The sequence below is a fragment of the Mauremys mutica genome, chromosome 9 (genome assembly GCF_020497125.1).
Source record: "Mauremys mutica isolate MM-2020 ecotype Southern chromosome 9, ASM2049712v1, whole genome shotgun sequence".
Lineage (NCBI taxonomy): Eukaryota > Metazoa > Chordata > Testudines > Geoemydidae > Mauremys > Mauremys mutica.
In genome coordinates, this window is record NC_059080.1 from 98,768,154 (window position 1) to 98,795,428 (window position 27,275).

Here is a 27,275-nt window from a genome sequence, read left to right on the forward strand (position 1 = left end):
CAGTTCACAGCCAGTCTTTTTGGGGGTGGGGGTTTGCACATGACCAACAACAGTTTGCAGTGGCTGTGCGGCACTTTACCTGGAATTCCCCAGTGGGGCTCAGCCTGGGGGCCCACCTCACAAAAATCCGGCTTAGCCCCCCAGAGGCCAAGGCGTGAGCATGCAGGAAGCTCACACGCTCCTCCCCGCCCGGCAGAGTAGAGGCACCTTTAGCCAGGCAGCGTGGAAACGCTAGCACAGCTGCTGCCTAGGGAAGGGATATGTCCAAAGACGACTTCATGCTCTAGGCTCGTCACTACAGCATCTGTCACCAGCACGTGGGCTTTTTAGTTGGCTTGCGGGCTTGGCGGGGGGGGGGAGGAATGAGGTTGGGGCACAGAAGAGGAAAACAGTCAGGAATCAAGGGAACTAATCCAGAGGCAGCCCTGTTCCTCACATGTCAGGTTAAAGGTATTTTAGATAGTCCACCTGTCTCCACTATTAGTGGCGGTTGTGTCTGTGCATAGGTGAGAAGAGTCATTTACTTCTGCAGACTCATGCCAAACCCTAGAACATGCTCTAGGGTAAAGAATGGGAATGTGCAGAGAGCAAAGAATTCAAGCTACCAGTAAGAGGAGGGTGGGTGGGTGCCTCGCATGGGACACACCTACGTAAGGCCAGCTGAAGCTGTTGGTGGTTGAATTATAGCAAGGTCCTGCCCCCATGTTCCCCTAGAAAAGTCTCAGAAATGCCGCCCTTTGTACCGAAGGACCCTTTGGTTCCCACAGCAGACATGAGCTTCTGCTTATACAGCTGGTCTTTCCCAGCACAGAAGTTGCTTCTCACTGCAGAGTGCGTGGATAAACTGAAAGGAAGATGGGCCAGGCTGTGACCAGTGCTCAGACAAGCTGACTGTCCCTCCCTGGGAGTGCCTCACTTTGTGAAGACTGTGATAGCAAAGTATGACAGTCTCAAGCCTCCTGGTCCTGTGGGTAAGGGGTTAAGACTCAGGAGACCTAGGTGCAGGTCCTAGCTCTGACACGGACCACTTGCATGACCTTAGGCAAGTCACATCTCTATGTGCCTCCGCTCCTGTCTGTAAAATGGAAAGGACACCTCCCTGCCTGCCAGGTGCAGGTGAAGATGGAGTCAGGTGTCAGCGAGGAACTCCGATAACCCAGCCATGAGGGCCGTGTCAGTGCCCAGCTAGCCTAGACAGTGCTTGCCCATCGCTGCTCCAAAGCCAAGACTCGACTCCTACATTAAATCAGCATTTAATTTGTTCCAAAATGCACTTTATGTGAATTGCAGTTTAGATCTCAACCCTGCCCTCCCCTTAAAAAAAACAAACAGCCTCCAACCTCCCCCACGAGGTACAAGTCCCCTGAAGTTAGCCTGTAACAAATATCAAACACAAAACAAAGGCTGAAATGCTTTAGAATCACAACAATGTACAAAAAAAAAAAAAGGAGTAAAATACAACCTGAAACTGTTCAAGTTCAGAAAGGCTAGTAAAGTCCATCGCTTCAGCAAGGGGATGTCACTGCCACGCCTGTCAGCGGGTTCTGGGCCACTGGCCTGCCACCAAGCCACAGCGGCTCCTCTTCCACACCACACGTCATCTCCAAGGAAGATTTACGGTATTATGCTTTAAAGATTTCAGGAAGGGAACAATTCACAAGCAGCCCTGGGAGGATGCAGACACACTGAGAAGGAACGTGACTTCCAGTAGGTCCCCAGCCACCTGTAACACGGAGAGCTCGAGAGAGAGCCGCTTGCTTCCTCCTCGCCGTGCTGAAGCCTCACCGCTGTAGCCTAGTTCTTTAAATCAGTGGCAGATTAAAAGGCTTAAGGGCAGTAAACAGGTAAGTGAACACAGCCCAGCACTGGATCTCACCTTCACAGAGTGAGGGAGAGTGTGAATTAAAATATAGAGGGGCCTGGAGAAGGTGGAAGATTTCAATGTAGCGCTGCTCCTGGTCTAGTAATGTTTTGCCTTCCCCTTGGGATTGGAGAGATCTGTGTTGGTAGTTTCCTCTCTCCCAGCCTGTGGCTTCAATAGCCAAGTCCCAATTTTGGGATTCAGTCGGGTGCCATGGAAGACGTTATCTTGACTCTAAATCAGCATGGCAAACTCCTCACAAGAGGGAGCACGGGCAGGCTGGCCGGGAGGGAGCAAAACCTTCCACAGAGATTCCGTTCCCCTGGTGTCGCAGGCTTTCTGCCCCTTGTGGTAATTATCTCTGGCTGAAAGTCCCTCTTTAAAGGCCTAGGAGAACAGGCGGCATCTTGGATGTGAATGAGATTTGCACACTGTAGCTTAGCCGGTTTGGGGCTGTATTCAAACAGGGCTTTTATATCTGTCAGCCTGGAGAGGACTGGCCCAGAACCCACCGAAAAGGAGACACGGGGCCTGTGTCGCTCCTTGTCGTCATTCATGGCTGAACGATGGCTACACGGCAGGTTCTAGTGACGGCTGGAGACCAGCCCTTTGACTTTGGACATCTTTTTTGTGGGCTGCCTTTGCTCTGCGTGGGGAGGGCACTCTCGCTCTGCCAGCTGCTGTTCCATCTCTTGTGCTGATGATGAGGCCGTGGCTTTTAATGTTTTCTTTATGTTTGTGACCTGAGCGAGAAGAGACAGCGAATCAGCATTTGCTTCTTCCACCCCCACTGCAGAGAGGAAGCCCCCTTCCTAAGCACAGGGTGGAAATGCCCTTGAGTTCTAAGAGTAACTCATCGCTGGATACAAATCTCCCCATGCACACGCATTAAATCCTCTCAGTCTGATTTTATTAGGTGTTGGTATTAACAACCTGTAGATGACCTGACCTGGAAATACTCGATGTTAGACCTGGTTCGGAGGCAATTGAGGGCTGCAGATATCTGCTACTAGACACCAGGAGTAGCACAGTGACAAGCAAGAAAGACTTTCCACTGCCTGACTGAAGGAGGCAGCCATCTCACCAGTCTGCAGACCTCAAGTGTCTGTTTACTGACAGGGATAAGTGTGGAGGAAAAAACCTCCACACCTAGAACAGCTCTGCAGAGCGAAGGGAAGGGAAAACTATTCGCACCAATCAGCCAACTGATCCACAATTCTCCTCCAAGTTAGGAATGGAGGCTACCCTCAAGACCTGGGGTGTGTTCGGCGAGCAAGCACACAGTGGTATGCTCCCCATGCACCAGGAAGCAGTGGGAAGTGCCATCTGCATGGCACCTCACCCTCCAAACACCGGACCTCAGGGGGTGCCACGAAAAGAATTAGTGAACTGACAAAAACAAATGCAGCCTGAAATGAACATAGAATTCAGGAGTCCAGACTCCCCAGGGCTAGAAACGCCCGGCAAACCAAATGTGTCCTAAGTATCAGGGGGCAGCCGTGTTAGTCTGTATCCACAAAAACAAGGAGTCTGGTGGCACCTGAAAGGCTAACTGATTTATTTGGGCATAAGCTTTCGCGGGTAAAAAACCCACTTCTCCATGCATCTGAAGAAGTGGGTTTTTACCCACGAAAGCTTATGCCCAAATAAATCTGTTAGTCTTTAACGTGCCACCAGACTCCTCAAATGTGTCCTGGGCACCAGTCAAATCACTGCATATAAACAGCTTCAAAAGGCCAGCATGAGCCTGCCAGGATGCAGGATTGCAAGAAATAAACCTCGAGCTAGAGTCTCAGGAGGACCGCTCTCACCTTTGCAGTTGTAGTTTTGTTTTCACAAGCAAATACAATTAGCAGAGACTAGAACCGTGTGCTTATGCTGCCCTCTGTTGGCCATCTCTGGATATTACAGGATTAGGGAGGAAAACATTTTAGCTCAAATTTTCAAAAAGCGATTTCAGGATTTTGGGTGTCATTTTGGGGTACTCAAGTTGACACATTAAATCAACAAGACTTTCAGAAATTGTTGAGGACTCATTCAGTGAACGAGAAACCTTTATTATGGGAGTTCACGTTGGGTACCCAAACTCACTAGCCAGTTTTGAAAATTTAGTCCCTTGTATCTATTCCTTGGGATGTCAGAGGGCTGTCCACGTTTGCAAGGTTAACAAATGAGGCACTCTCAGTGATGGAAGCAGTTTTCAAACACACTTTTTGCAGCTACAATTTAGGGTTTCTAAGGAAAGAAATTACCACACTTTCACCACTTCAGATGGAATTCAGAGGGATGTCTAGGAATGGTTATGAAGAGATTTTTAACGACATTCCTAGCTTTACAATAAATCAACTATTTTTTCTTATTCCTTCTGGATTTTCATTATTCACAGTGAAAACTAAAGTTGTAGAAACATCAGATTTCCATCGTGTTTTGTGTGTTAAAAAATTAATTTCCTAACAAATCAACGCAAGGAGCTCCCAGCAAGTTTACAAAGGATGACTCAGAAATCCACACATCAGAAGGTCAGTGGTCAAATCTGTCTTAGCTCATCAGTGAAGTTAATATGGTTGTGGAGTGGAGGAATCCAAGTTCTTTCCTAGATGGTGCATCACAAGATTAGCACACCTGCTTGGCATGATTGTCAGTCTCCACCTATCAGAAGCCCTGGACTGAATAGCATGGAGTGCTGCAAGGTAAGAATTGAGGGACATTGGCAGTGCAGTGCAAAGGAAGGTTACAAGACTCCTGCTCACACTATGTCAGGGGTCAACAACCTTTCGGAAGTGGTGCGCCGAGTCTTCATTTACTCACTCTAATTTAGGGTTTCGCGTGCCAGTAATACATTTTAACGTTTTTAGAGGGTCTCTTTGTATAAGTCTATAATATATAACTAAACTATTGTTGTATGTAAAGTAAATAAGGTTTTTAAAATGTTTAAGAAGCTTCATTTAAAATTAAATTAAAATGCCAAGCCCCCCGGACCGGTGGCCAGGACCCGGGCAGTGTGAGTGCCACTGAAAATCAGCTCGCGTGCTGCCTTCTGCACACGTGCCATAGGTTGCCTACCCCTGCACTATGTGTTAGCCAGGCCTCTTAGTTTCTCACTTTAATAAGCACAGAAATTCACCAAGAGAAACTTGAAGGTGTATCTGACACACTCATCACCAGAGCAGACAGGAGTGATTCTACACCTACCTCTGTCTCTACCTGCTGCTGAGTTCGGTTGTGGTTCTCTTTGTACTGGTTGGCTCTAAGCACTTGCTGTTCGATTCCTAACAGAACCGCTTCACACCCATCGCACCTGAAAATGTAACAACACTCGTGTGTTCAGTGCTGGACAGTTTGAAAGGGACACTCAATTTGAACAAAACAAAACACAACAGTTCTGTATGAAAGTTAGGGGGCTTATATTTAACATTAGCAGTGAAGATTATTAGAGCTGAAAGAACTGAGTGGAAAAAGATGTTTTATTCTATTGTTTCAGTGTTTACTTTGTGTAAAAAGGTTTGAACATGTATCTACTCAGTTTTGCTGCTTTGCTGATGGCCAGTCTAGGAGTTCACATGTGTACACGTCCTTGCCCCCTGTAAGAAGATATTTGCCAGCAGCAGCAAAGCCAAACAAAAGAGGCAGCAGAGGGGTGTGAAGCAGGGGCTGGTCCCAGCATGTCTGGTGGAGTTGCTCTATTAGATTCACCACAGAGAAGCCAAAAAACATGTTCAAACCTTTTTAAAAAGTCAGGAATTGCTACGTAAAGGGGGAATAGATCAGAAACTGGGTTTTTTTTAAGATTACTCAGAAAATCAAAGTCACACTGACAAGGTCCCCCTAAGAAATAAACGATCAGGGTGACAAGAACACTCCTCCCTCAGTGACAGTTTCAGCTCCCATTCACAGTGGGACGGAATGGAAAGGGATCTGAAGTGGGTCAGAGTTGCACACCAAGCAATGCAGAAAGATCCAAGAAGCTGCTGCACTCCTTCCTTGTAGTGAGGGGGAAGCAGGAGTGGAGAAGGGAAAAGGGAAAAAACCAAGTGACCCAGGTTACCATACTTCCACAGCTACTTAATCTTTGTTATTTCTAATGCGCCCGTAACAGCTAGGCAATGACTGTATTATGTAGTCAACTGGGAATCAGTCACAGTCCCTATGGCCTAGAAAAGTGGCAACTCCTTCGGGTAATGAACGAATCTTACAGGACTGAAAGGCAGATTACTGGAAACTTGATAAAAATACACGAGTAACCAGAACAAGATGGTCTCGGCCAAAAGCATGAGGTCTGCTTCATCTCCAGCAATGAAGGGAGGCCTACAGAGATATCTGAAACACTTCAGAGGTGAAATTTAAAGTACTGTGACTCTGAGATACAGTTTGTTAAGATTTGCCTGAGTAATTCTCATCACCAGAGGATTAGCGGACAAATCTGTCTTTGCTGATCAGAAAAATTAATATGGCAGCAGGAAGAAGGTGTCATTCTACAAGATGTCTGTCTCTAGGTTGAGGCCATGATGTCAATTTGGCATGACTGTAGGAGAGGCCCTAAAGCAAAGAGCCGAGGTAACTAAGGTAAGAACTGAGGTAACTTCAGAATCTGAAGCCAGTAGTACAATTGGATGTACTACTATGACAGCATCTGTAAGAAGTACTGGAGAGGGTATCAGGGTTTTTGTCCAGGAGGGACCCTTCCAGAAGTGACTTTTCATGGTATAAAAGTGCTAATGAATGGAATATGCTGAAACTAAGCTAACATTTGATTCTTACAGGACTCAGAAAAAGCCAGGGCAAGCTATTTCCTTTGAGATATTCCTAAAAGGCAAATCAGACAAGGTGGAGGAGCCTCCTGCCTCACCATTCTTGGAGTGTTTTAACAATATTACTGATGTCCTTCTTCTGAATGTCTCTGCCGATACAGAAATCCACCTCCAGCACCTGGTTGCGCTGATCCAGTTTCCCCTGAATAATGTCTGTATACACAGCTTCAATGATTAGATCTTCCAGCTCCCTCAGATTCCTCATGTCCAGGTCTTTGAGCAGCACAGAGTAAGGAATACACTAGAAACAGGAAATCCAAGAACAAACAGTCACTTGTGGGTCCAGAATGGAAAGTTGAGCATAGTCTGGAAGCAGGGTTAGTAGAAGCTTGCAATCAAACAAATATTTATTGTACACATCCTGCCGGTAAACAGCAAGTGGGAAAGTATCAAACAGTATCAAAGGAAGCAGATACTATTAGGTTACGTCCCACACAAGACATCCCTGTCAGCCTTTATTACAATAAGTTCTGGGGAGTGGGTTGGGGTGGCAGCACTGTGGAAGGTAAAACGGTCAATTCCCTCCTCCACCCAGAATTGACAAAGATTTTCAAGAGGTAGATGGGTGAGTGGGTCCCGCCTCCATTAGCCAATCTGATTTCTCCTCCCAGAATGCCCATTTCTCACTCTTTATAGAGCTGTTCAGCCATTCCAAGCTCTCACTCCTTGGAAGTTGTTCATAAGTTACTGAGTCCCATGAATACAGGGGAGCACTGTACATTGCAGGTAATTTTCCAGTCACAGATTTTCCAGAGCACACATGCAGCCTAAAGCAAACCCGAGTACAATACTTGGATGCCACTTGCAGAAATGGCTGGCATTACTTAGCCAAGATTTCTATATTTTACCTTCATTCTGGCAGCCAAGCTTACAATAGTTAAGTGTTTCAGCTTGTTCTTCTGGGCCCCCGTTAACTCTGGCAGGTTATCCTTGTTTGCTGTTCAATGTAAAAAAAAAAAAAAATGAGAACAAAGTTACGGATTTTCCTTCAAGAATTAAACAAAACCTTCAGATCAAAGTCTTTGACTGAGTTGCACCCCAGAAGTCAGTAGCACTAAGTACTACCCCTGCTACGAAGGGGTGCTACTGAGAAGACAGTGCTGCCATAAGTAACAGCTGGACCATACCCAAGGAGAAACAGAGGCAGAATTAAAAAGAAAGTCAATTATTAACTGTTCTAATTCCAAAACCAGAACCACAAAAATACAGAACATAATTCACATGTCTACAGGTGAAATCCTGCCAAGACATATGGTTAATATTTTGTTTCCAAGACCAAACTATTTGTCCTCTTTCAGCAGGCTCATGCTAATAAAACCTTGGACTTTGGTTTCACCAGCTGTAAAATGTGGATGATACTTACTTCTTTGAAGCACTTGGGAACCATGCATGAAAGTGTCAAACATCAGATTCATGGAGAGAAGAGACATTATTAATCTAGATTCTTCTATGGCCATTTTATCACTGCAGTATCCACATGCTTCTAGAGTATTCACAAACAGAAGGGAGGCTGGCTGCTTTCAAAAGCAAAGGTGCTCTTTGGAATATGTGTGTTAATGAAAGAGTTAGTATTTCCGTGACACTAAGGTTATCTTATCCATCTCACCCAATTCTTTCCATTTCCTGTACCCATTTTTATTTGGAAGGCGGTGATTACTCTCTCCCTTACAATCTTACTTTTCAATAGAACCTTCCATGGGAAGGGGAAGCTTAAGTCAAGGATATTAGTGAACATCCCTACTCTTACAAGTCATGCCCCAGGATCTAACACCCATGCAGAGCAGACTGGTCCTCTAACTGGTCACATCCTAGAGACCCACAGACTGCAAAGAATTCATGAAGCTTGTACTGGCTCCATATCTACCGGAGCTTTCACCCCAATACATCTACTAAAGCTGTTCTCCAGATTTTACAACTCAAGTGCTCAGATGCTACTGTGATGGGCATCAATGACATCCTGGACAGAATTATTTGTAAAGCATTGTGATACTCTGGATTCAGGCTGCTGCTCACAAATATTAATACTGCACTGCACCACATCAGAACTGAAGTGTAAGCACAAAGGCACGGCAAGGTTGGAATGCACCTTCAGATAGACACGCTATCCTGATTCAGATTTGGTGCCTTTGAAATTATATACAAGTGGCTATTTCCAAGGTGGCATCCTGGTGGACATGTCTTTATTTTGCTTTACCACATGAAGAGGTTATAGAAGCCTAGGAGCAAGATAGGTCTGTTGCATGACACCTTTCTTGAGTACAGCCAATGGTTTCCAAGCAAGAAGGCTCTCTGGCCTGTTTTAAGGCTGGACTAGAAAAGCTGTTCCTTTTTTAGATTAATCCCTTTGTAGCTAGTTTCTCAGTATTCCAAAAACACAGCAAAGCCTAGACTACAGCACAGGTTTAGTTCCTGCCAAGTATCTCCCAAACAAAGATGTTTAAGACATTCAAGAAGAGAAAAGCAACTCAACCCAGTCAAATTGTGACACTGATAATTAATCTTCTAAGAACCCACTAGTAGATGCAGTGCTTTTATTTAAACAGATACGAGAGGCCAGTTTCCAAAGACAGACGTGCAATTGTGTGTGAAAAGCACATGCAACGGTGTGCCTAATCTGCATGCAAAATTATCACAACCACCAAATCAAACTGGACTTTTGCACATAAAAATGGACTATTTGTCTAACAGCCTATGCGCACACACACAAATACTGTATTTGTGCACACACAGTCACTACACAAAACATGATACAAACCTTGTTTACCAAGTTTCAATTCAGAATGGATTTTCAAGACTAGGTTACAAACCCCTGAAAGGGGAGATTCTCTAATGGGTACCACTCTAATTTCAAAAGAGATGGAGAGTTTGTCCTCTGCAGAATAAGTGTCTTTTGAATTTTAGGAAGAGAGCGTGAATACCAGTGCAAGTCAATTCATGTCACAGTGACTCAGCCCAAGAGAGGCAGGTAAAATGCCCACTCTAAACGTCTAGACCAGCACGTAATAACAGTCTGGCTATTGCTGTTCTTCCATAGTCAGATGAAAAAAAGATTTACATAAGAACGGCCATACTGAATCAGACCAAAGGTCCATCTAGCCCAGTATCCTCTCTTCCAACAGTGGCCACTGCCAGATGCCCCAGTGGGAATGAACAGAACAGGTAATCATCAAGTGATCCATCCTGTCACCCATTCTCAGCTTCTGGCAAATAGAGACGAGGGACATCATCCCTGCCTGTCCTGGCTAATAGCCATTGATGGACTTATCCTCCATGAATTTATCCAGTTCTTTTTGGAACCCTGTTATAGTCTTGGCCTTCACAACATCCTCTGGCAAGGAGTTCCAGAGGTTGTCTGTGCATTGTGTGAAAAAAATACTTCCTTTTGTTTGTTTTAAACCTGCTGCCTATTAATTTCATTTGGTGGCCCCTAGTTCTTGTGTTATGAGAAGGAGTAAATAACACTTCCTTATTTACTTTCTCTATACCACTCATGATTTTATAGACCTCTATCATATCCCCCCTTAGTCGTCTCTTTTCCAAGCTGAAAAGTCCCAGTCTTATTAATCTCTCTTCATATGGCAGCCGTTCCATATCCCAAATAATTTTTGTTGCCCTTTTCTGAATCTTTTCCAATTCCAACGTATCTTTTTTGAGATGGGGCAACTACATCTGGACGCAATATTCAAGATGTGGGTGTACCATGGATTTATATAGAGGCAATATGATATTTTGTGTCTTACTGTATATCCCTTTCCAAATGGTTCCTAACATTGTTAGCTTTTTTGACTCTCACTGCAAACTGAGGGGACTTTCAGAGAACTAAACATAGTAACTCCAAGATCTCTTTCTTGAGTCTAAATAGCTAATTTAGACCCCTTCATTTTGTATGTATAGTTGGGATTATGTTTTCCAATGTGCATTACTTTGCATTTATCAACACTGAATTTCATCTGCCATTTTGTTGCCCAGTCACCCAGTTTTAAGAGATCCTTTTGTAGCTCTTCACAGTCTGCCTGGGACTTAACTATCATGAGTAGTTTTGTATCATCTGCAAATGTTGCCACCACACTTTTTACAGATAATTTCTCAATATGTTAAATAGGACTAGGCCCAGTACAGACCCCTGGGGGACACCACTATTTACCGTTCTCCATTCTGAAAACTGACCTTTTATTCCTACTTTGTTTCCTATCTTTTAACCAGTTGCCAATCCATGAGAGAACCTTCCCTCTTATCCCATGACTGCTTATTTTGCTTAAGAGCCTTTGGTGAAGGACCCTGTCAAAGGCTTTCTGAAAATCTAAGTACACTATATCCACTGGATCCCCCTTGTCCACATGCTTGTTGACCCCCTCAAAGAATTCTAGTAGATTGGCGAGGCATGATTCTCCTTTACAAAAACCATGTTGACTATTCCCCAACAAATTATGTTCATCTATGTGTCTGACAATTTTGTTCTTTACTATAGTTTCAACCAGTTTGCCTGGTACTGAAGTCAGGCTTACCGGCCTGTAATTGCTGGGGTCATCTCTGGAGCCATGTAACGGTGCAGACCCACCACCATGGTGCCTCCTGCTGGTCATTCTGTGAATTAGCTCTCTTGGCCCACCAGGGCGCCTTTTCCTAGCAGTGTCTCACTTGCTGTTACTTCCACTTCCTCCACCGTCTCCACCATCTAGATCCGCGTCGCTCCCGGACTGCGGTGTCCTCTTCGGGACACGGCCCTTCAGCTGTGCCCCTCTCCCTGCTTTTGGGGGACAGGCGGCCCTCAGTCCTTCTACTTGCCTCAGTAGCCAAATGCAGTCTCTAATCTAGCCCCTGGCTTCAGGGCCTACTTTCCTGGGCCACTTCCCCATAGCCCTAGCACCTTCTCTGCCCCTTTGTGTTAGGGCCCTAGTCTAGCAGTCAGCCTAGAGCTCTCCCAGCCCCTGCTGACCCTGCCCAGCCCTGCTCTGTCTTAGGTGCTTCTCTCTCTCTAAGCGCCAGTTCTTCTCCCTTTGCCCTCGAGGGACAGACTGGCTTCCTCTCTGCCCTGCAGCCTTCTTATAGGGCCCAGCCTGGCCCTGATTAGCTGCTTTCAAGCCTCCACTTGATTGGCTCCCACTAAGCCCTTCCATGATTGGCTGGGACTCTGCGCAGCCTCTTTGACTTTCTCTAACCCCTCCCACACCAGAATGGGGCAGCTGCCCCACTACAATCCCTTTTTAAAAACTGGCGCCACATTCGCTGTCCTCCAGTCATGTGACTACAGTGAGCAGTCCTGCAATTTCACATTTAAGTTCCTTCAGAACTCTTGGGTGATACCATCCGGTCCTGAGGACTTATTCCTGTTTCATTTATCAATTTGTTCCAAAACCTCCTCTAATGACACCTGAATCTGGGACAGTTCCTCAGATCTGTCACCTAAAAAGAATGGCTCAGGTTTGGAAATCTCCCTCAAATCCTCAACCGTGAAGACTGATGCAAAGAATTCATTTAGTTTCTCCACAATGGCCTTACATAAGAACAAAGAACGGCCATACCGGGTCAGACCAAAGGTCCATCCAGCCCAGTATCTGTCTACCGACAGTGGCCAATGCCAGGTGCCCCAGAGGCAGTGAACCTAACAGGTAATGATCAAGTGATCTATCTCCTGCCATCCATCTCCATCCTCTGACAAACAGAGGCTAGGGACACCATTCCTTACCCATCCTGGCTAATAGCCATTTATGGACTTAACCATCATGAATTTATCCAGTTCTCTTTTAAACGCTGTTATAGTCCTAGCCTTCACAACCTCCTCAGGTAAGGAGTTCCACAAGTTGACTGTGCACTGCATGAAGAACTTCCTTTTATTTGTTTTAAACCTGCTGCCTATTAATTTCATTTGGTGACCCCTAGTTCTTGTATTATGGGAATAAGTAAATAACTTTTCCTTATCCACTTTCTCCACATCACTCATGATTTTATATACCTCTATCATATCCCCCCCTTAGTCTCCTCTTTTCCAAGCTGAAGAGTCCTAGCCTCTTTAATCTTTCCTCATATGGGACCCTCTCCAAACCCCTAATCGTCCTTGAGTGCTTCTTTAGCATCTCAATCGTCCAGTGGCCCCACTGGTTGTTTAGCAGCTTCCTGCTTCTGATGTATTTAAAAATTTTTTGCTAAAACTTTTTGAGCCTTTGGCTAGCTGTACTTCAAATTCTTTTTTGGCCTTCCTAATTATATTTTTACACTTCATTTGCCAGAGTCTATGCTCCTTTCTATTTTCCTCACTAGGATTTAACTTCCACTTTTTCAGGGATGACTTTTTGCCTCTCACTGCTTCTTTTACTTTGTTGTTTAGCCACGGTGGCTCTTTTTTGGTTCTCTAAGTTTTTTAATTTGGGAGATACATTTAAGTTGAGCCTCTATTGTGGTGTCTTTAAAAAGTTTCCATGAAGCTTGCAGGGATTTAACTTTTGGTGCTGTGCCTTTTAATTTCTGTTTAACTAACCGCCTCATTTTTGTGTAGTTCTCCTTTCTGAAATTAAATGCTATAGTGTTGAGCCTCTGTGGAGTTTTCCCCACCACAGGGATGTTAAATTTAATTATATTATGGTCACTATTACCATGTGGTCCAGCTATATTCACTTCTTGGCCCTGATCCTGTGCTTCACTGAAGACTAAATCAAGAATTGCCTCTCTTCTTGTGGGTTCCAGGACTAGCTGCTCCAAGAAGCAGTCATTTAAGGTGTCAAGAAACTTTATCTCTGCATCCCATCCTGAGGTGACATGTACCCAGTCAATATGGGGATAGTTGAATTCCTCCATTATTATTGAGTTTTTTGTTTTAAAAGCCTCTCTAATCTCCCTGAGCATTTCATAGTCACTATCACCATCATGGTAAGGTGGTCGGCAATATATCCCTACCGATATATTCTTATTATTCAAGCAAGGAATTACTATCCATAGAGATTCTATGATACAGTTCGGTTCATTTAAGATTTTTACTTCATTTGATTCTACGCTTTCTTTCACATATAGTGCCAATCCCCCACCAGCATGACCTATTCTGTCCTTCCGATATATTTTGTACCCTGGTATTACTGTGTCCCATTGATTATCCTCATTCCAGCAAGTTTCTGTGATGCCTATTATATCAACATCCTCATTTAATATGGGACACTCTAGTTCACCCATCTTATTATTTAGACTTCTAGCACTGGAATATAAGCACTTTTAAAACGTGTCACTTTTTAGCAGTCTTCCATTACAATTGAATGATGCAGCTGAATGAGACTTTTTTTCATTTGACTGTTTCTCATCAGATCCTACCTGTATTTTATCTTTCATACTCTCCTCCTTACTAGGACATAGAGACTCTCTGTTAGTAGATCCTCCCCAAAGGGATGTCTCTGTCCGAACCATGTGCTCCTCCGCACATATTGGCTTTCCCCCAGCCCTTAGTCTAAAAACTGCTCTAAAATCTTTTTAATTTTAAATGCCAGCAGTCTGGTTCCATTTTGGTTTAGGTGGAGCCCATCCTTCCTGTATAGGCTCCCCCTTTCCCAAAAGTTTCCCCAGTTCCTAATAAATCTAAACCCCTACTCCCTACACCATCATCTCGTCCACGCATTGAGACTCTGCAGTTCTGCCTGTCTAACTGACTGCACGCGTGGAACTGGAAGCATTTAAGAGAATGCTACCATGGAGGTCCTGGACTTCAATCTCTTACCTAGCAGCCTAAATTTGACCTCCAGGACCCTTCTCCTATCCTTCCCTATGTCATTGGTACCTATATGTACCATGACCACCGGCTCCTCCCCAGCACTACACATACGGCATCTAGATAGACTCGAGAGATCCACAACCTTTGGACCAGGAAGGCAAGTCACCATGCAGTTCTCCCGGTCATCACAAACCCAGCTATCTAACTATTGAATCACCCATTACTAATACCAGTCTCTTCCTAATAACTGGAGTTCTCTCCCTCAGAGAGGTATCCTCAGTGTGACAGGATACCACATTATCATCTGGAAAGAGGGTCCCAACTATGGGTTCATTTCTCTCTGCTCCAGTTCGATGCTCTCCTTCCCTGAGACCTTCATCCTCCTCAACAGCACAGAGGCTGTCAGACCGGGAGTGGGACCATTCTACTGTGTCCCAGAAAGTTTCATCTATGTACCTCTCTGTCTCCCTTAAACCAGCTCAACCACCCTGGTCTCCAAAGCCCATACACACCCTGGTCTCCAAAGCCCGTACATGGTCTCTGAGGGCCAGGAGCTCCTTGCACCGAATACACACATAGGGCAGGTAATCATACGTGCTGAATTGGGTGCAATAAACTGGGTAGCCCCCAATCATCCAGAAAGCCTCTGACAGACAGAATTTTACCCTTAGATCCTTTCAACCTGCCACATTCATGGAGCCATCACACACTTGGGTAAGTCAGCTACCTTGAGCTTCCTGGCTAGAAAAATGAGAAGCTGCACAAGCTAGTTCTGAAGAGACTGGATTACCCCCATTCACAGCCCATTAAATTGTCACCAGGTTCTTAGAGCATTTGCAAAGTGCAATCTCTTACCTACGTAATCTGGATACGTTCCGTAAGCAAACAGGTTCAGCAACTGGAAATAAGCAGCATTAGGCCCTTCAGCAAGCTGAAGAGGAGGAAAGCAAAAGAAATCTTACGTAAGCCAATAATGACCAATAGGATATTGGTATACAGCTTCTCCACAGTGTTCGCTTTAATTCCACACAGAATATGTAACTTTTCAAAAATACATAAAAGAAGGGCTATTTTCAGTTGTCAGAGGGTTGGACCTTTCCAAAGTCATGTAATCAGCACTACATTTCAGTAGTTTAGAATCAGGATGATACAGCCAATTCCATATACATCGCTACCCTGATTAAACATGACCCGATATAACATGAATTAGGATATAACGCGGTAAAGCAATGCTGGGGGAGGGGGGGCTGCGCACTTCGGCAGATCAAAGCAAGTTTGATATAACATGGTTTCACCTATAACACGGTAAGATTTTTTGGCTCCCGAGGACAGCGTTATATCGTGGTAGAGGTGTATTAGAACTTGAGTTTAGTTTATAGAGTCAGCTGCTTCATGCAGCATCTTAAGAGAGAAAATGAAGAATGTGTCCCCTTAAATTCAGCTGTGTATTCTTATCACATGACAGATGAGCAGATTATGGTGCTGGCTGGTTAAGAATCCTTACTGGACACTGGGAATCTAAGACAGTTAACCTGCAAAACCACAAACAATCTCAAAGCAAAGCAGGTTAGAGCATTTTAAGTTATCTGCCTCAAAGTTCTGTACATCCTCTGACAAGCAAATATTGCACAGGAACAACAGCTGTTACACTAGCCTGGGTTGGTATTTCACTTCTCCTAATCTACATGATTTGCTGCATGAAAAAACTGGGAGGAAACTGTTGATGGCATTTTTGTCCATGCACAAAAGCCTGTTTGAAAAGCTGAGCTTCCTGTGTGCCATGCTGCCATAACTGCAATCAGCAGAGGTGCTGGAGCTAGATCTCACTCATTGTAAGAGACAGGGAGCTGCTAACAGAGCGTTCTCTAGGAGGGCTCTGGGATTCTGAAACTTGCTCCCCATTTTCCTCTGACACAGCCCAAACGTGGTGATCTTCTGGGCATGCTGTAAAATCCATGTGTGACAGGAGTTTTAGAGAAGGCTAATGGTATGCTTCCCAGAACAATGACGGAATATAAAGGAGCTTTTTTGCTGGTGGCTGGCTGGCTGAAATACTAGTTTAAATGATTATTTTAGTGTTGCTGAAATTTTATTGTATTAAGAGTCACAAGTTAGGATGCCTGGAGCCTTGCACAGGCATCATTTTATTATTTAAATCCAAATAAATACATATGACAAAAGTGATCCCCTCATGTATACCAGGTCCTCACAATTCTCTGTAAATTTGTCATTTTGACTCGGGGCTTGATAGAAGCATTGGAAAACTGTGGTAAATTGTGTCAGGCTTTCCCCAAGATGGAGATTTTGCCATCATAGTCTACTATGTGCATGGAAATTCCTAGGAGATCCCTTAAACTGAGGAGTTGGGGGGGGGGGGGAGAGAAAAAAGATAGAAACGTAACTCTTACCTCTTGCACGTTTGTTAACTCCAACAGCTCGCCAAAGACATAAACCCCAGGAGCCTCTAGCACTTGGTTTATCAAAGCAGTCAGAGCTGATCCGTTGGTGCCTTTGGCTAATAAAATAAACTGCTCAAGAAGATTGCAGGACGGTTTCTGTTCTCCTGCCATTCTAGGTTTTTCAATCTGCCAAAAAAGAAATGGTTTTAATGACTCTTTCCTCCATCTTTCTGCAAAGCGCTGCTTAGAAGTGGATCAGGAAGCATGTCCAGGATGGTAACATTCCACACTTAACTTTGCCTTGTTTTTTATGATAATTCAGTGCTAGTGATGAGTGCAAGACTAAGCCCTGGAAGCCAAAGTCCTATTTAGCCACAGAGCAGCAACAGCTCAGGCACTAGCTTTAAAAGTGTCCTGCACACTGTCCTGCCAACGTGCCTCACCGATGCCCTGGAATGCCTCCTCTAGGACTAGGAAGGAGGGTTCAGATTCCATGGCCAATTCAGGCTTTCAATTCTTTTGAGACTGCCAAGTGGTGACAACACTGGTGGTGGGTTTTGTGAGACTCCTTCCACTTCACAACTCATTACACAGCAAATGAACAGCAACTGATTTAACCTATATATATATATAAATCCACTTACATAGGCTTGTATAGTGCATCTTTCCCAATAGTATCTGAATACCTGTCAGTTAACAAGGCAGGAAAATAGAACTCCAACTGCTTTCAGAGCCAAAGAGGGGGAAATGAAAAAGCTCTGTTACTAGTTTACTTGGTTACAGTGCATTTTTGCCAACAGAGCAGAGTTACATTGATTTGTGTTAATTACAAGGCTTAAATGATTAAAAAAAAACCCTCTCTTTATAAAGGTAAATCTTTGTCTTCAGTTCTGGTCCAATACATTTGACCTGTTTCTTCACTCTGAGCATTATAATTTGGGCTCTGAAATGTCAAATCCAGTTACCAGCTGACAAGTTCAGAAAAGAAATAAATGTGGTAAATTACAAGTCATGTGCAAGCTACAGTGAACTTGATCTCCTAAGCCCTGAATCACTATTGGACATGATTTTTTCATGTTATATTTACAAAGGACATATTCTGGTGACAATTTTAAGATCTTGTTGTTAACCTTTCTGTCTGCATTAGTCCCACTAGGGTTCTGGGTGGGCTTGTACTGCCTACACTGAAGCACAAGCTGCTGCAGCTTTACTACTCCACTATCCAAGCAAGTTAGATTAAAGTTAGCTCACATAGGTCTACTTGAGCTGCCATCACACTCTGTGTTGGCAATATAGTTACCCTGTGTCTGCAAATACATCTAAGGGGTAAATCAGTTTTATCATCTGCTTTCACAGAAAAGGAAACTGAGGCACAAAGCGGTCAAGTGACTAACTCACGATCACACAGGGAATGTGATAGAACTGTGAATGAATGTAGATTTCATGGCTCCCAGGCATTTGCCTTAAGCACAAGACTATCCTCCAAGGCACTACAAGTGCTGAATGTGTTGTACAAGATTGCGACAGAGTAGGTATTCCTGGTCCTGTTGTGAAAGTTGTGCAAAGTCTCCACCTCTTTTATTTTTAAAATCACAGGTGACAGAAGCACCATAGTGATACTTTCTGGTTCCCAGGTATCATTTGAGGCTACCAGATTAATACTAAATAGATTTTTTTTTAGCCTGATGAAAAGCAATTGCTATGTAGATGAAAGAAATATTTTAAGGTAATTTATCAAAGGACAATCAGCACCACAAATGCAGCATGAAATTATGGCTGCCCTATATGAAACATTCCCTTCCTCCAGCTCATTTTTGTGTGACCTATGAAACAGCATAACTTTGCACTTATGTACTTTCATCAGTAGCTCTCAAAATGCTTTCCAAGACTAGGTAAGCATTATTATCCGCATTTTACAGATGAGTAAACAGACTCGAAGGTGAAAGAGTTAGCTCAAGAACATAGCGAGTCGGTGAGAGATGGATACTGAATCCAGATCTTTTGACTCATTTCCAGACCCCTAGACAATGGGTCAGGGCTATCTTCCTGGAAGAAATTGATCATTTACCAATTTTGCTGGATTCTTTCTTTGGATCTGTTCTATTGTCCACACTCCAGATTGCACTTTTCCACACAGCCAGTTATGCACACACTTTTCTGGAAGTGCCATCCCCAGGAGCAGGTTGGTAGCACAGAAGCAAATGGCAAGCCTGGCATGAGTGGCCCGGTGGAAAAATCATTCATTATTTCTTCTTCAGTTTGCTAAGAACTGAGGAGGTAGCTAGGTTTTGTTTTCAGTTCAAATGAGCCTGGCAAGCCATACACCCAGTATTTTCACTTGCACAGTCGCACTTGTCTCACAGTCACATTTCACTTGTTCATACCCTGTTTTTGGTTGTCTAGGCTGGTGCACAACAGGATTTTTCCACCCTATTTCTCAAACTTCACATTTCAGGTACATTTTTATCTTTCCAATACAAAACCATGCATGTTTGCTGCCTGAAAGCTCCAGAGACACAGGTGCAGTACTCACTGCCTAGATTTCTTCCTTCCACAAGTCCTAAGGCAGGGTCAAGTCAAACTGACCCTCAGGAGTGAAAGGGAAAAGAACATACAGATTTCCCACAGCAACATACTATCCAAAGATCAGAGCATCTAGGGCTAGGGTCAGTGTGAGTGCAAGGGAGAAAGCAGGGGGTTTCCTGGATGTAGCAGGCAAACCACTCAGCACAACAAGGGTTAAAGCTGAATGTACTGTGCATCTTCTGTGTAGAACTCTTTGCCTCCAACAGGAGAAGCATAACAGAGGTCTCTGCAAATGCCCACGTGTTTAGACCATAATCAGAAACTAATTCAAACTGGCAAGGGCTGGAAGGAAAATAAGGAGTCCTGGAGACAGAAACCTCTCATTGCACAGGACACATAAATATTAAAGGCGGACTCAAGTTACAGAGCTTACACCAACAGTCAGACAAAGCTACCAATTCACACCAAGCACTGGTGAACGCACCTTTCACTGAAGGCAACAAGAAAACGGCTAGTTTACACCAGAGCACATTGACCCCGCCTTCTCCACCGAAGTCGTAGAGAGTGAAAGTGTAGGTGGCAAGAAAGATCCTCTCTCCACCCCGATGCAGATGGAAAGGAAGGGGACAATGAAGATCCCAGAGACCCATGCGGGGTCCAGGCAGGGAAACCCCGCTCCCGGGCAGCTCAGGGGGAGCCCAGTCGGAGAAACCCCCTGGCCTGGGGTATGTTAGAGAAGAGAGAGGTCCGGGGGAGCCCAGTCAGGGAGTCCCTCCCCCGGGGTAGCTCAGAGAAGGGAGGGTTCATGGGGGGCCCAAAGGGAGATCCCCCCGGGGTAGCTCAGAGAAGGGAGGGTTCATGGGGGGCCCAGCCAGGGAGACCCCCGATAGCTGTGAGGGGGCGATGGGAGCCCAGACAAGGGGAGCTGCGGGGGAGGCCTCGTCCCCTTAGAGAGCATCGGGGCCTGGAGAGCCCCGGCAGCCGTGGGGGTGCTCGGGGGCGGGGAATGGAAGCGCGGGCGGGGAGCCCCTCGGGCCGCCCTAGAGCTGTGAGAGCGGAGGGGGGGGGGAGTTTACCTGCCTGCTCCGGCCGCCTCCGTCCGGCTCCCGGCGCCTCCCCCGCCGCTCCTCAGGCCGCCATGACAGCGGCGCCGGCGTCCTGCGCTCCGCTCCTTCCCCCGGCCCCCGCCGCCCGCGCGCCGCGTTCCGCCCGCCGGCCGGGCCCCGGGACAGGGCAATGGGCGCGCGCCCCGCGGGCCAGCCTGGGTCACGGCACAAGCGGGGCCTGGCGCCGGCTCGTGGCCAGGATTTGGGCAGGCTGGGGCAGGGTCAAGGGAGCTGACATCTGAGCGTTACTGTGTAGGTCAGAGGTCAGGCTGGGGTCAGGGTAAGACGTCAGGCAGGGGACAGGGTCAGGGTAAGACATCTGAGTGTTCTTAGACTCATAGAATCTCAGGGTTGGAAGGGCCCTCAGGAGGTTCTAGTCCTACCCCTGCTCAAAGCAGGACCAATCCCCAGCTAAATCATCCCAGCCAGGGCTTTGTCAAGCCTGACCTTAAAAACCTCTAAGGAAGGAGATTCCACCACCTCCCTAGGTAACCCATTCCAGTGCTTCACCACCCTGCTAGTGAAAGCGTTTTTCCTAATATCCAGCCTAGACCTCCCCCTCTGCAACTTGAGACCATTGCTCCTTGTTCTGTCATCTGCCACCACTGAGAACAGCCGAGTTCCATCCTCTTTGGAACCCTCATTTCAGGTAGTTGAAGGCTGCTATCAAATCCCTCCTCACTCTTCTCTTCTGCAGACTAAATAACCCCAGTTCCCATAGCCTCTCCTCGTAAATCATGTGCCCCAGCCCCCTAATCATTGTCGTTGTCCTCCACTGGACTCTCTCCAATTTGTCCACATCCCTTCGGTGGGGAGGGGGGCCAAAACTGGACGCAATACTTCAGGTATGGCCTCACCAGTGTTGAACAGAGGAGAATAATCACTTCCCTCGATCTGCTGGCAATGGTTTTACTAATACAGCTCAGTATGCCATTGGCCTTCTTGGCAACAAGGGCACACTGCTGATTCATATCAAGTTTCTCGTCCACTGTAATCCCCAGGTCCTTTTCTGCAGAACTGCTGCTTAGCCAGTTGGTCCCCAGCCTGTAGCGGTTCATGGGATTCTTTCTTCCTAAGTGCAGAACTCTGCACTTGTCCTTGTTGAACCTCATCAGATTTCTTTTGGCCGAATCCTCCAATTTGTCTAGGTCACTCTGGACCCTATCCCTACCTCTAGCACATCTACCTCTCCCCCCATTTTAGTGTCATCTGCAAACTTGCTGAGGGTGCAATTAATCCCATCATCCAGATCATTCATGAAGATGTTGAACAAAGTGAGCCCCAGGACCAGGGGCGGCTCTAGAAAATCCGCCGCCCCAAGCAGGGCGGTGCGCCGCGCCCTTCCCCGGTCCCGCGGCTGGGGCAGAAGTGCCTGCGGACCGTGCCGTGGTCCCGCGGCTCCGGTGGAGCTCCCGCAGGCATGCCTGTGGGAGCTCCGTCCGAGCCGCGGGACCAGCGCACCCGCCGCAGTCATGGCTGTGGGAGCTCGACTGGAGCTGCGGGAAGAGGGGACCCTCCGCAGTCATGCCTGCGGCAGGTCCGCTCGTCCCGGGGCTCCGGCGGACCTCCCACAGGCATGACTGCGGGAGGTCCGCCGGAGCCAAATGCCGCCCTGCCGGTAAAATGCCGCCCCACGCGCCTGCTTGGCGCGCTGGGGTCTGGAGCCGGCCCTGGCCAGGACCTACCCCTGGGGCACTCCGCTTGATACCGGCTGCCAACTAGACATCGAACCGTTGATCACTACCCATTGAGCCTGACAATCTAGCCAGCTTTCTATCCACCTTATAGTTCATTCATCCAATCCATACTTCTTTAACTTGCTGGCAAGAATACTGTGGGAGACTGTATCAAAAGCTTTGCTAAAGTCAAATTATATCACATCCACCGCTTTCCCCATATCCACAGAGCCAGTTATCTCATCATAGAAGGCAATCAGGTTAATTAGGCATGACTTGCCCTTGGTGAATCCATGTTGACTGTTCCTGATCACCTTCCTCTCCTCCAAATGCTTCAAAATGGATTCCTTGAGGACCTGCTCCATGATTTTGCTGGGTACTGAAGTGAGGCTGACCGGTCTCTAGTTCCCTGGATTCTCTTTCTTCCCTTTTACAAATCTGGGCACTATATTTGCCTTTCTCCAGTCGTCCGGGACCTCCCCTGATTGCCATGAATTTTCAAAGATAATGGCCAATGGCTCTGCAATCACATCAGCCAACTCCCTCAGCACCCTTGGATGCATTAGATCTGGACCCATGGACTTGTGCACGTCCAGCTTTTCTAAATAGTCCTTAACCCAGTGATTCTCAAACTTTTTTACTAGTGACCCCTTTCACATAGCAAGCTTCTGAGTGAGACCCCCACCCCTTTTATATATTTAACACCGTTAGAAATGCTGGAGGCAAAGCAGGGTTTGGGGTGGAGGCTGGCAGCTCGTGACCCCCCCATGTAAGAACCTTGCAACCCGCTGAGAGGTCCCGACCCCTAGTTTGAGAACTCCTGCCTTAACCTGTTCTTTCACTACTGAGGGCTGTTCATCTCCTCCCCATACTGTAAAAAGAACAGGAGTACTTGTGGCAGTCTGGGAGCTGACCTTGTCTGTGAAGACCAAGGCAAAAGAAGCATTGAGTACTTCAGCTTTTTCCACATCATCCGTCACTATGTTGCCTCCCTCATTCAGTAAGGGTCTCACACTTTCCCTGACATTCTTCTTGCACAGTAATGTAGGTGTGTAATCACTTGGGAACCTATGTTTAGGGGCAAGTACTGATCTGGCAGGACATGGGCCAGTTTAGTTTCCACACTGTGAGACTGCAGGGGGAAGTTAAGTCATAGCCCAATCCCTCCTCTGGTAGCTTGGGGCCCTAAAAAATTACAAAACTTGTCCTGTTCTGATCTCAGATAATCTCTCAGTTAACCAAAATGTGGGCTGGATAAAATAGCAGCTACTCTGCTGGACAGCCTGCCAATGAAAATTCAAGTTGCTGCATATCTTTGCTGGCACACGACGGCATATTACACTAGCCTGTCTCTGCATTGATGACAAGGCATTGAAATGTTCTCCATCACTCTCCCAGAGTAGGATTCTTGTATTTTTCAATAACCTTGTCCAGGGTTGAGCAGACGGGCAGAGCCAAGTTATGGTACAAAGAAACCGCACTTGTCAAATCAACATTTTGGTACAGGACTGTTTTTAGGCTACCAGACTTAGCACCATCCCTTAATTCACCAAATCACTAATACTAGAAGAGAACTGACAGTCATCCAGTCCATCTCCTGCACCATGACACGACAGAGATGGGAAATTAAATATTCAGTTTTCACTCATTTTGTGTGCCTCAGTTTCTGTATGGCAGACCTGAGGCATATTGTGCCTAATGTTCAGGGGTGTTCAGGACTCACAACTCCTACTGAAATCCTGAGAACCTATGAAAATCAAACACAAGGGCCCAATTAAATGGGAATTAGGTGCCTTCATACCTTTAAGCCAAGGTATCTCAAGTTGGGCACCCAGAAACTGAGGCACACAGAACTAATGAAAACTTCTGAAAATTGTGTCCTTATTTTTTCCTAAAGTAACTGCAGTAGTTGATGGTGGAGGAAAGGCAGGAACAACAATGGTCAGAATAAGAAATGGGGAATCTGAACTCCTAGGTTTGTTTTCCTTGTCAGCCAGAGACTCAGTGTGTGACAATGGGAGAGTCATTTCACTTCTCCATGCTTGTCCCCTGATCTGTAAAATGGAGATAGTAACAATTTCATACTTCACAGAAATCTGGGTCTCTTGCCTCAGGAAATTAGTAACTTTCACTGAAGTCAGTGGGAATTACTCATACCCTCTGGTGGGAAAATAAGGCCCCTAAAGGTATTACGAAGCTTAACTAATTCATGTTTGCAACACACTTTGAGATCCTCAGATGAAAGATGCTCTAGGAGAGGCAAAGAACTTAATATATCTTAGCCTTGGAATATCTCCGATGAGTGAAATTATGTCTTGGTACTTATATGACCCCAAACACCCTCTTATTTGAGTGTTCTTTAGCACCAATGTTTTGGACAGAATAAAGATGTTGACGCAAGAGAAGAGAAGGGTACAATAATTAAGACGGCAGATCTCCAAAGTGTGGACAAAGGTTATAGCAGTGGGATCAGTGATGAATGTGTGCAGCTAGGTGATAGTAAAGAGGAAAAAGTGTGATGCCAGCCTGCTTAATTTCACTGGTCTGCCTGAGGGATTGGGAATAAATTTCCAAGAACCAGACAGCAATTGAATTTCAAGATCATGCTTTTAGCCAATTGTCCTTCCCCTGATCCTTTCCTCTTTGCAACTGATGCAGCTCTTTTGTTCTCAATCCCTTTTTTGAAGACAACTGGACACTGACCAGTTTAGTTTATGCTCCAGTCATGGGATGGGAGTAGGAGGAGATGGGGGGTGGATGGTGGGAAGGCAGGACTAATGAAACAAACCGACTTATCGAGTGGGGAGTCAACAAACCCCAGATGAGGATTTACAGTACAGAGTTGCATATAATACATAGAAAGTTCTACCTGCTGTGTTCTTATAAACTAAGCAGGACGGAGCCAGGATGGAGCAATACCTCAGACCGGCAGTTCTCTGAGGCCACAGCACACCACAGAATGTAAGGTCTCATTAAAAACAAATGATGTTTCTTACCCTCATAGTTGTGTTGCAAAGAAAACCGTGAATGTGAAAGAGCGTGGCATAAAGGGACCTAGCTATGTTTTGTTTGGTGTGATAGTTTGGGGAACCTGTCTGTGTAATATATGAATTCCATTTGATATTATGGACTCTATGTTTAACTATAATCTTCCATCTGATGTTTGCAGTCTTGTAGCTGTGTGGCCCCAGGACCTTAGAGAGAAGGGGGTGAGGTAATATCTTGGTCTAATAAAAGATATTACTTCATCCACCTTGTCTTTTCTGTTTTATGGCAGAAAACAATGTCTGAGAAACTGAAGCAGGGCCATCAACAATTGACCAGTCTTGCCCTGGCAGGACAGTGGAGGCTACTAGCCAAGGCACTGATTGTTAATGGCCAGCAATCTCTCAGAGGGTGGGAGAATGGAAGAAACCCCAAAGATAGGAAAGAAGGAGCACAAGGTGTTGGAAATTGGTATTAAGAAGAGATGCTCTCAAGCAAACGGGGGTGCACCCTTGCAGAACTAAAAGACTGAGCAGGAGGTGTGGGAGCAGGAGGAGTCTGGACCCCTGAAGGACACTGACCAAGATCCAAAGGGTTCTCAGGAGGAATGAGGAAATTGAGGGAGGGCTTACATGAAGATATCTGTTGTTTTTCATGTCTGTAACTCACTTGTACTTTTCTATGAGTAAAGTGTGCATGTTTAAGAAGTTCATTTGCAAAACATGGGGGTTCCTTGCTTTAGCTGTCATGTGGTCCTTGAAGGGTTAAACTGTAAACTGGAGTGCCCACAAGGGTAGAGCTCTGGAGACAGCTTGCATAAACTACTGAAGAGACTGGAGGGGGTTCAGCATTGGTTCTGGGGCCCAAGGCAACTGGACCATGGGGTCCCACATCCCAGAGAAGGGGTACCAGAGTGGTAGTCTGCACCTCAGGGGTGTGCCTGAGAGGCCAGACTTACGGACAGTGTATGGATGCTGCTCAGACCCAATTGGCTTGGAAGCACACAAGATCCAGAGGTTGGGTCCAGTACAGCAGCCTGGAATTTCCACAAGGGGGAACCAGCAGGGCTGTAACAAATGGTGCAGAGCCTCAATGAAAACATGGTTATGTCTCATCTGCACTGTGAGATAGAGCTGCCTTTTAACCGTATCATAAGTAGGTCCCACAACACAGTTTATTTTTCACTGTACTGAGTCTGCAGACAGTCTGAAACAATAGCACTAGAAGAGGAGTGAATGGCCCCGTTTGTCTTAAGGGGTGTTGATTCTGAAACCTAGTGCTGGAAATATACATGGTAATATTAATTTCTAGTTATTTGCCACGGATTATTTTTGCAAACACATGGCACCTACTCTGGGATTGTGGATGGAGCCTGAGGACAAAGGCTGAACAGGATAGCATCACTTCCTCCCAAGCTGACCCTATATAGATCAGTCCGGATGGCCTCTTGATTGGATTGAATCCTGATATCTCCTGCCTCAGCTGCACAGCAACGTGGCTGAATGATGCTGAATGTGGAGAAATAGCTCAGCAAAGCTCCAGTTTTAAAAAATATACGAAAATGTCCAGCTGTCTCTTTCCCCTTTTAAACCGACTCTGCTATTACAGCCCTTTGCCTCCACCCACGCTGCTGTCTGCATCCAGCAAATCACGGGTTTACTCTTTTAATCCCCATTTTATCTTTTAATGTCGGCATTATCCTTTAACTCACATCATCTCCTCCCCTCGCAGCGCTGCAGCCGGGGTCCTCTTTAGACACTGGATAATTCACCTTGTTTCCCATCAGTGCCTGGCAAAGAGCCTGTTTGTAAATCTGTAGTAACGTCCCCAGTCAGTTGGGCCGTGGGGCCACAGAGACCTGGAGTGAAAGTTCTAGAACGTGTATGGCAGTTGGACAGTCGCTCAGTCAGGAGCCCGTTAGCCAGGTCATGGAGCCCTCACACCAAGCTGTGTGAGGGCCTGATCCAAAGCCTATTGAAATCAATGACAAGACACCCTTCTCTTTGAACCTCTCCGCTGGCTGCCCAGTTTCCACTGCATCGAGTTCAAGCTTCTAGGCCTCACCTTCAAGGATCTTCACCACACTGCCTTTTGCTGCTCATCTGTCCTTGTCTCTGGTTGTGTCATGCCCTCATCCCCTCTGCTAGGCCAATGAAGCCAGCTTCAGCCTCTCATTTGTATGCTTCTCCTGCCACCACCTTTGCCTCTTATTCCCTGCTTCCCC

General features: G+C 45.9%; 1 protein-coding gene across 3 annotated transcripts; it reads right to left on the reverse strand.

Moving 5' to 3' along the window:
* Positions 1-1,237: 1,237 nt before the first annotated feature.
* On the reverse strand, positions 1,238-26,898 carry COPS7B (COP9 signalosome subunit 7B). 3 transcript variants are annotated; one of them, XM_045031475.1, is made up of 7 exons: positions 26,763-26,898; positions 16,768-16,944; positions 15,215-15,290; positions 7,518-7,606; positions 6,708-6,910; positions 5,054-5,159; positions 1,238-2,604 (listed from the first exon to the last, which is right to left on the reverse strand). In XM_045031475.1, the coding sequence occupies exons 1-7, from the start codon at positions 26,832-26,834 to the stop codon at positions 2,446-2,448; spliced, it is 882 nt and encodes a 293-aa protein (XP_044887410.1). In that variant the 5' UTR covers positions 26,835-26,898; the 3' UTR covers positions 1,238-2,445. The 3 variants fall into 3 exon arrangements, with proteins under 3 accessions (XP_044887410.1, XP_044887412.1, XP_044887411.1); XM_045031477.1 differs by lacking the exon at positions 26,763-26,898 and adding an exon at positions 20,365-20,622; XM_045031476.1 differs by lacking the exon at positions 26,763-26,898 and adding an exon at positions 20,361-20,622.
* Positions 26,899-27,275: the final 377 nt, after the last annotated feature.

Excerpts from the sequence above, each read along its gene's own strand:
- COPS7B (XM_045031475.1), bottom strand. The coding sequence starts at position 26,834 with ATGGGAAACAAGGTGAATTATCCAGTGTCTAAAGAGGACCCCGGCTGC. Across the intron at positions 15,291-16,767 it reads AGTTAACAAACGTGCAAGAG|CTTGCTGAAGGGCCTAATGC; the intron begins GTAAGAGTTACG and ends CCTCCTCTTCAG. Across the intron at positions 2,605-5,053 it reads AGCAGCAGGTAGAGACAGAG|GTCACAAACATAAAGAAAAC; the intron begins GTAGGTGTAGAA and ends CTTCTCGCTCAG.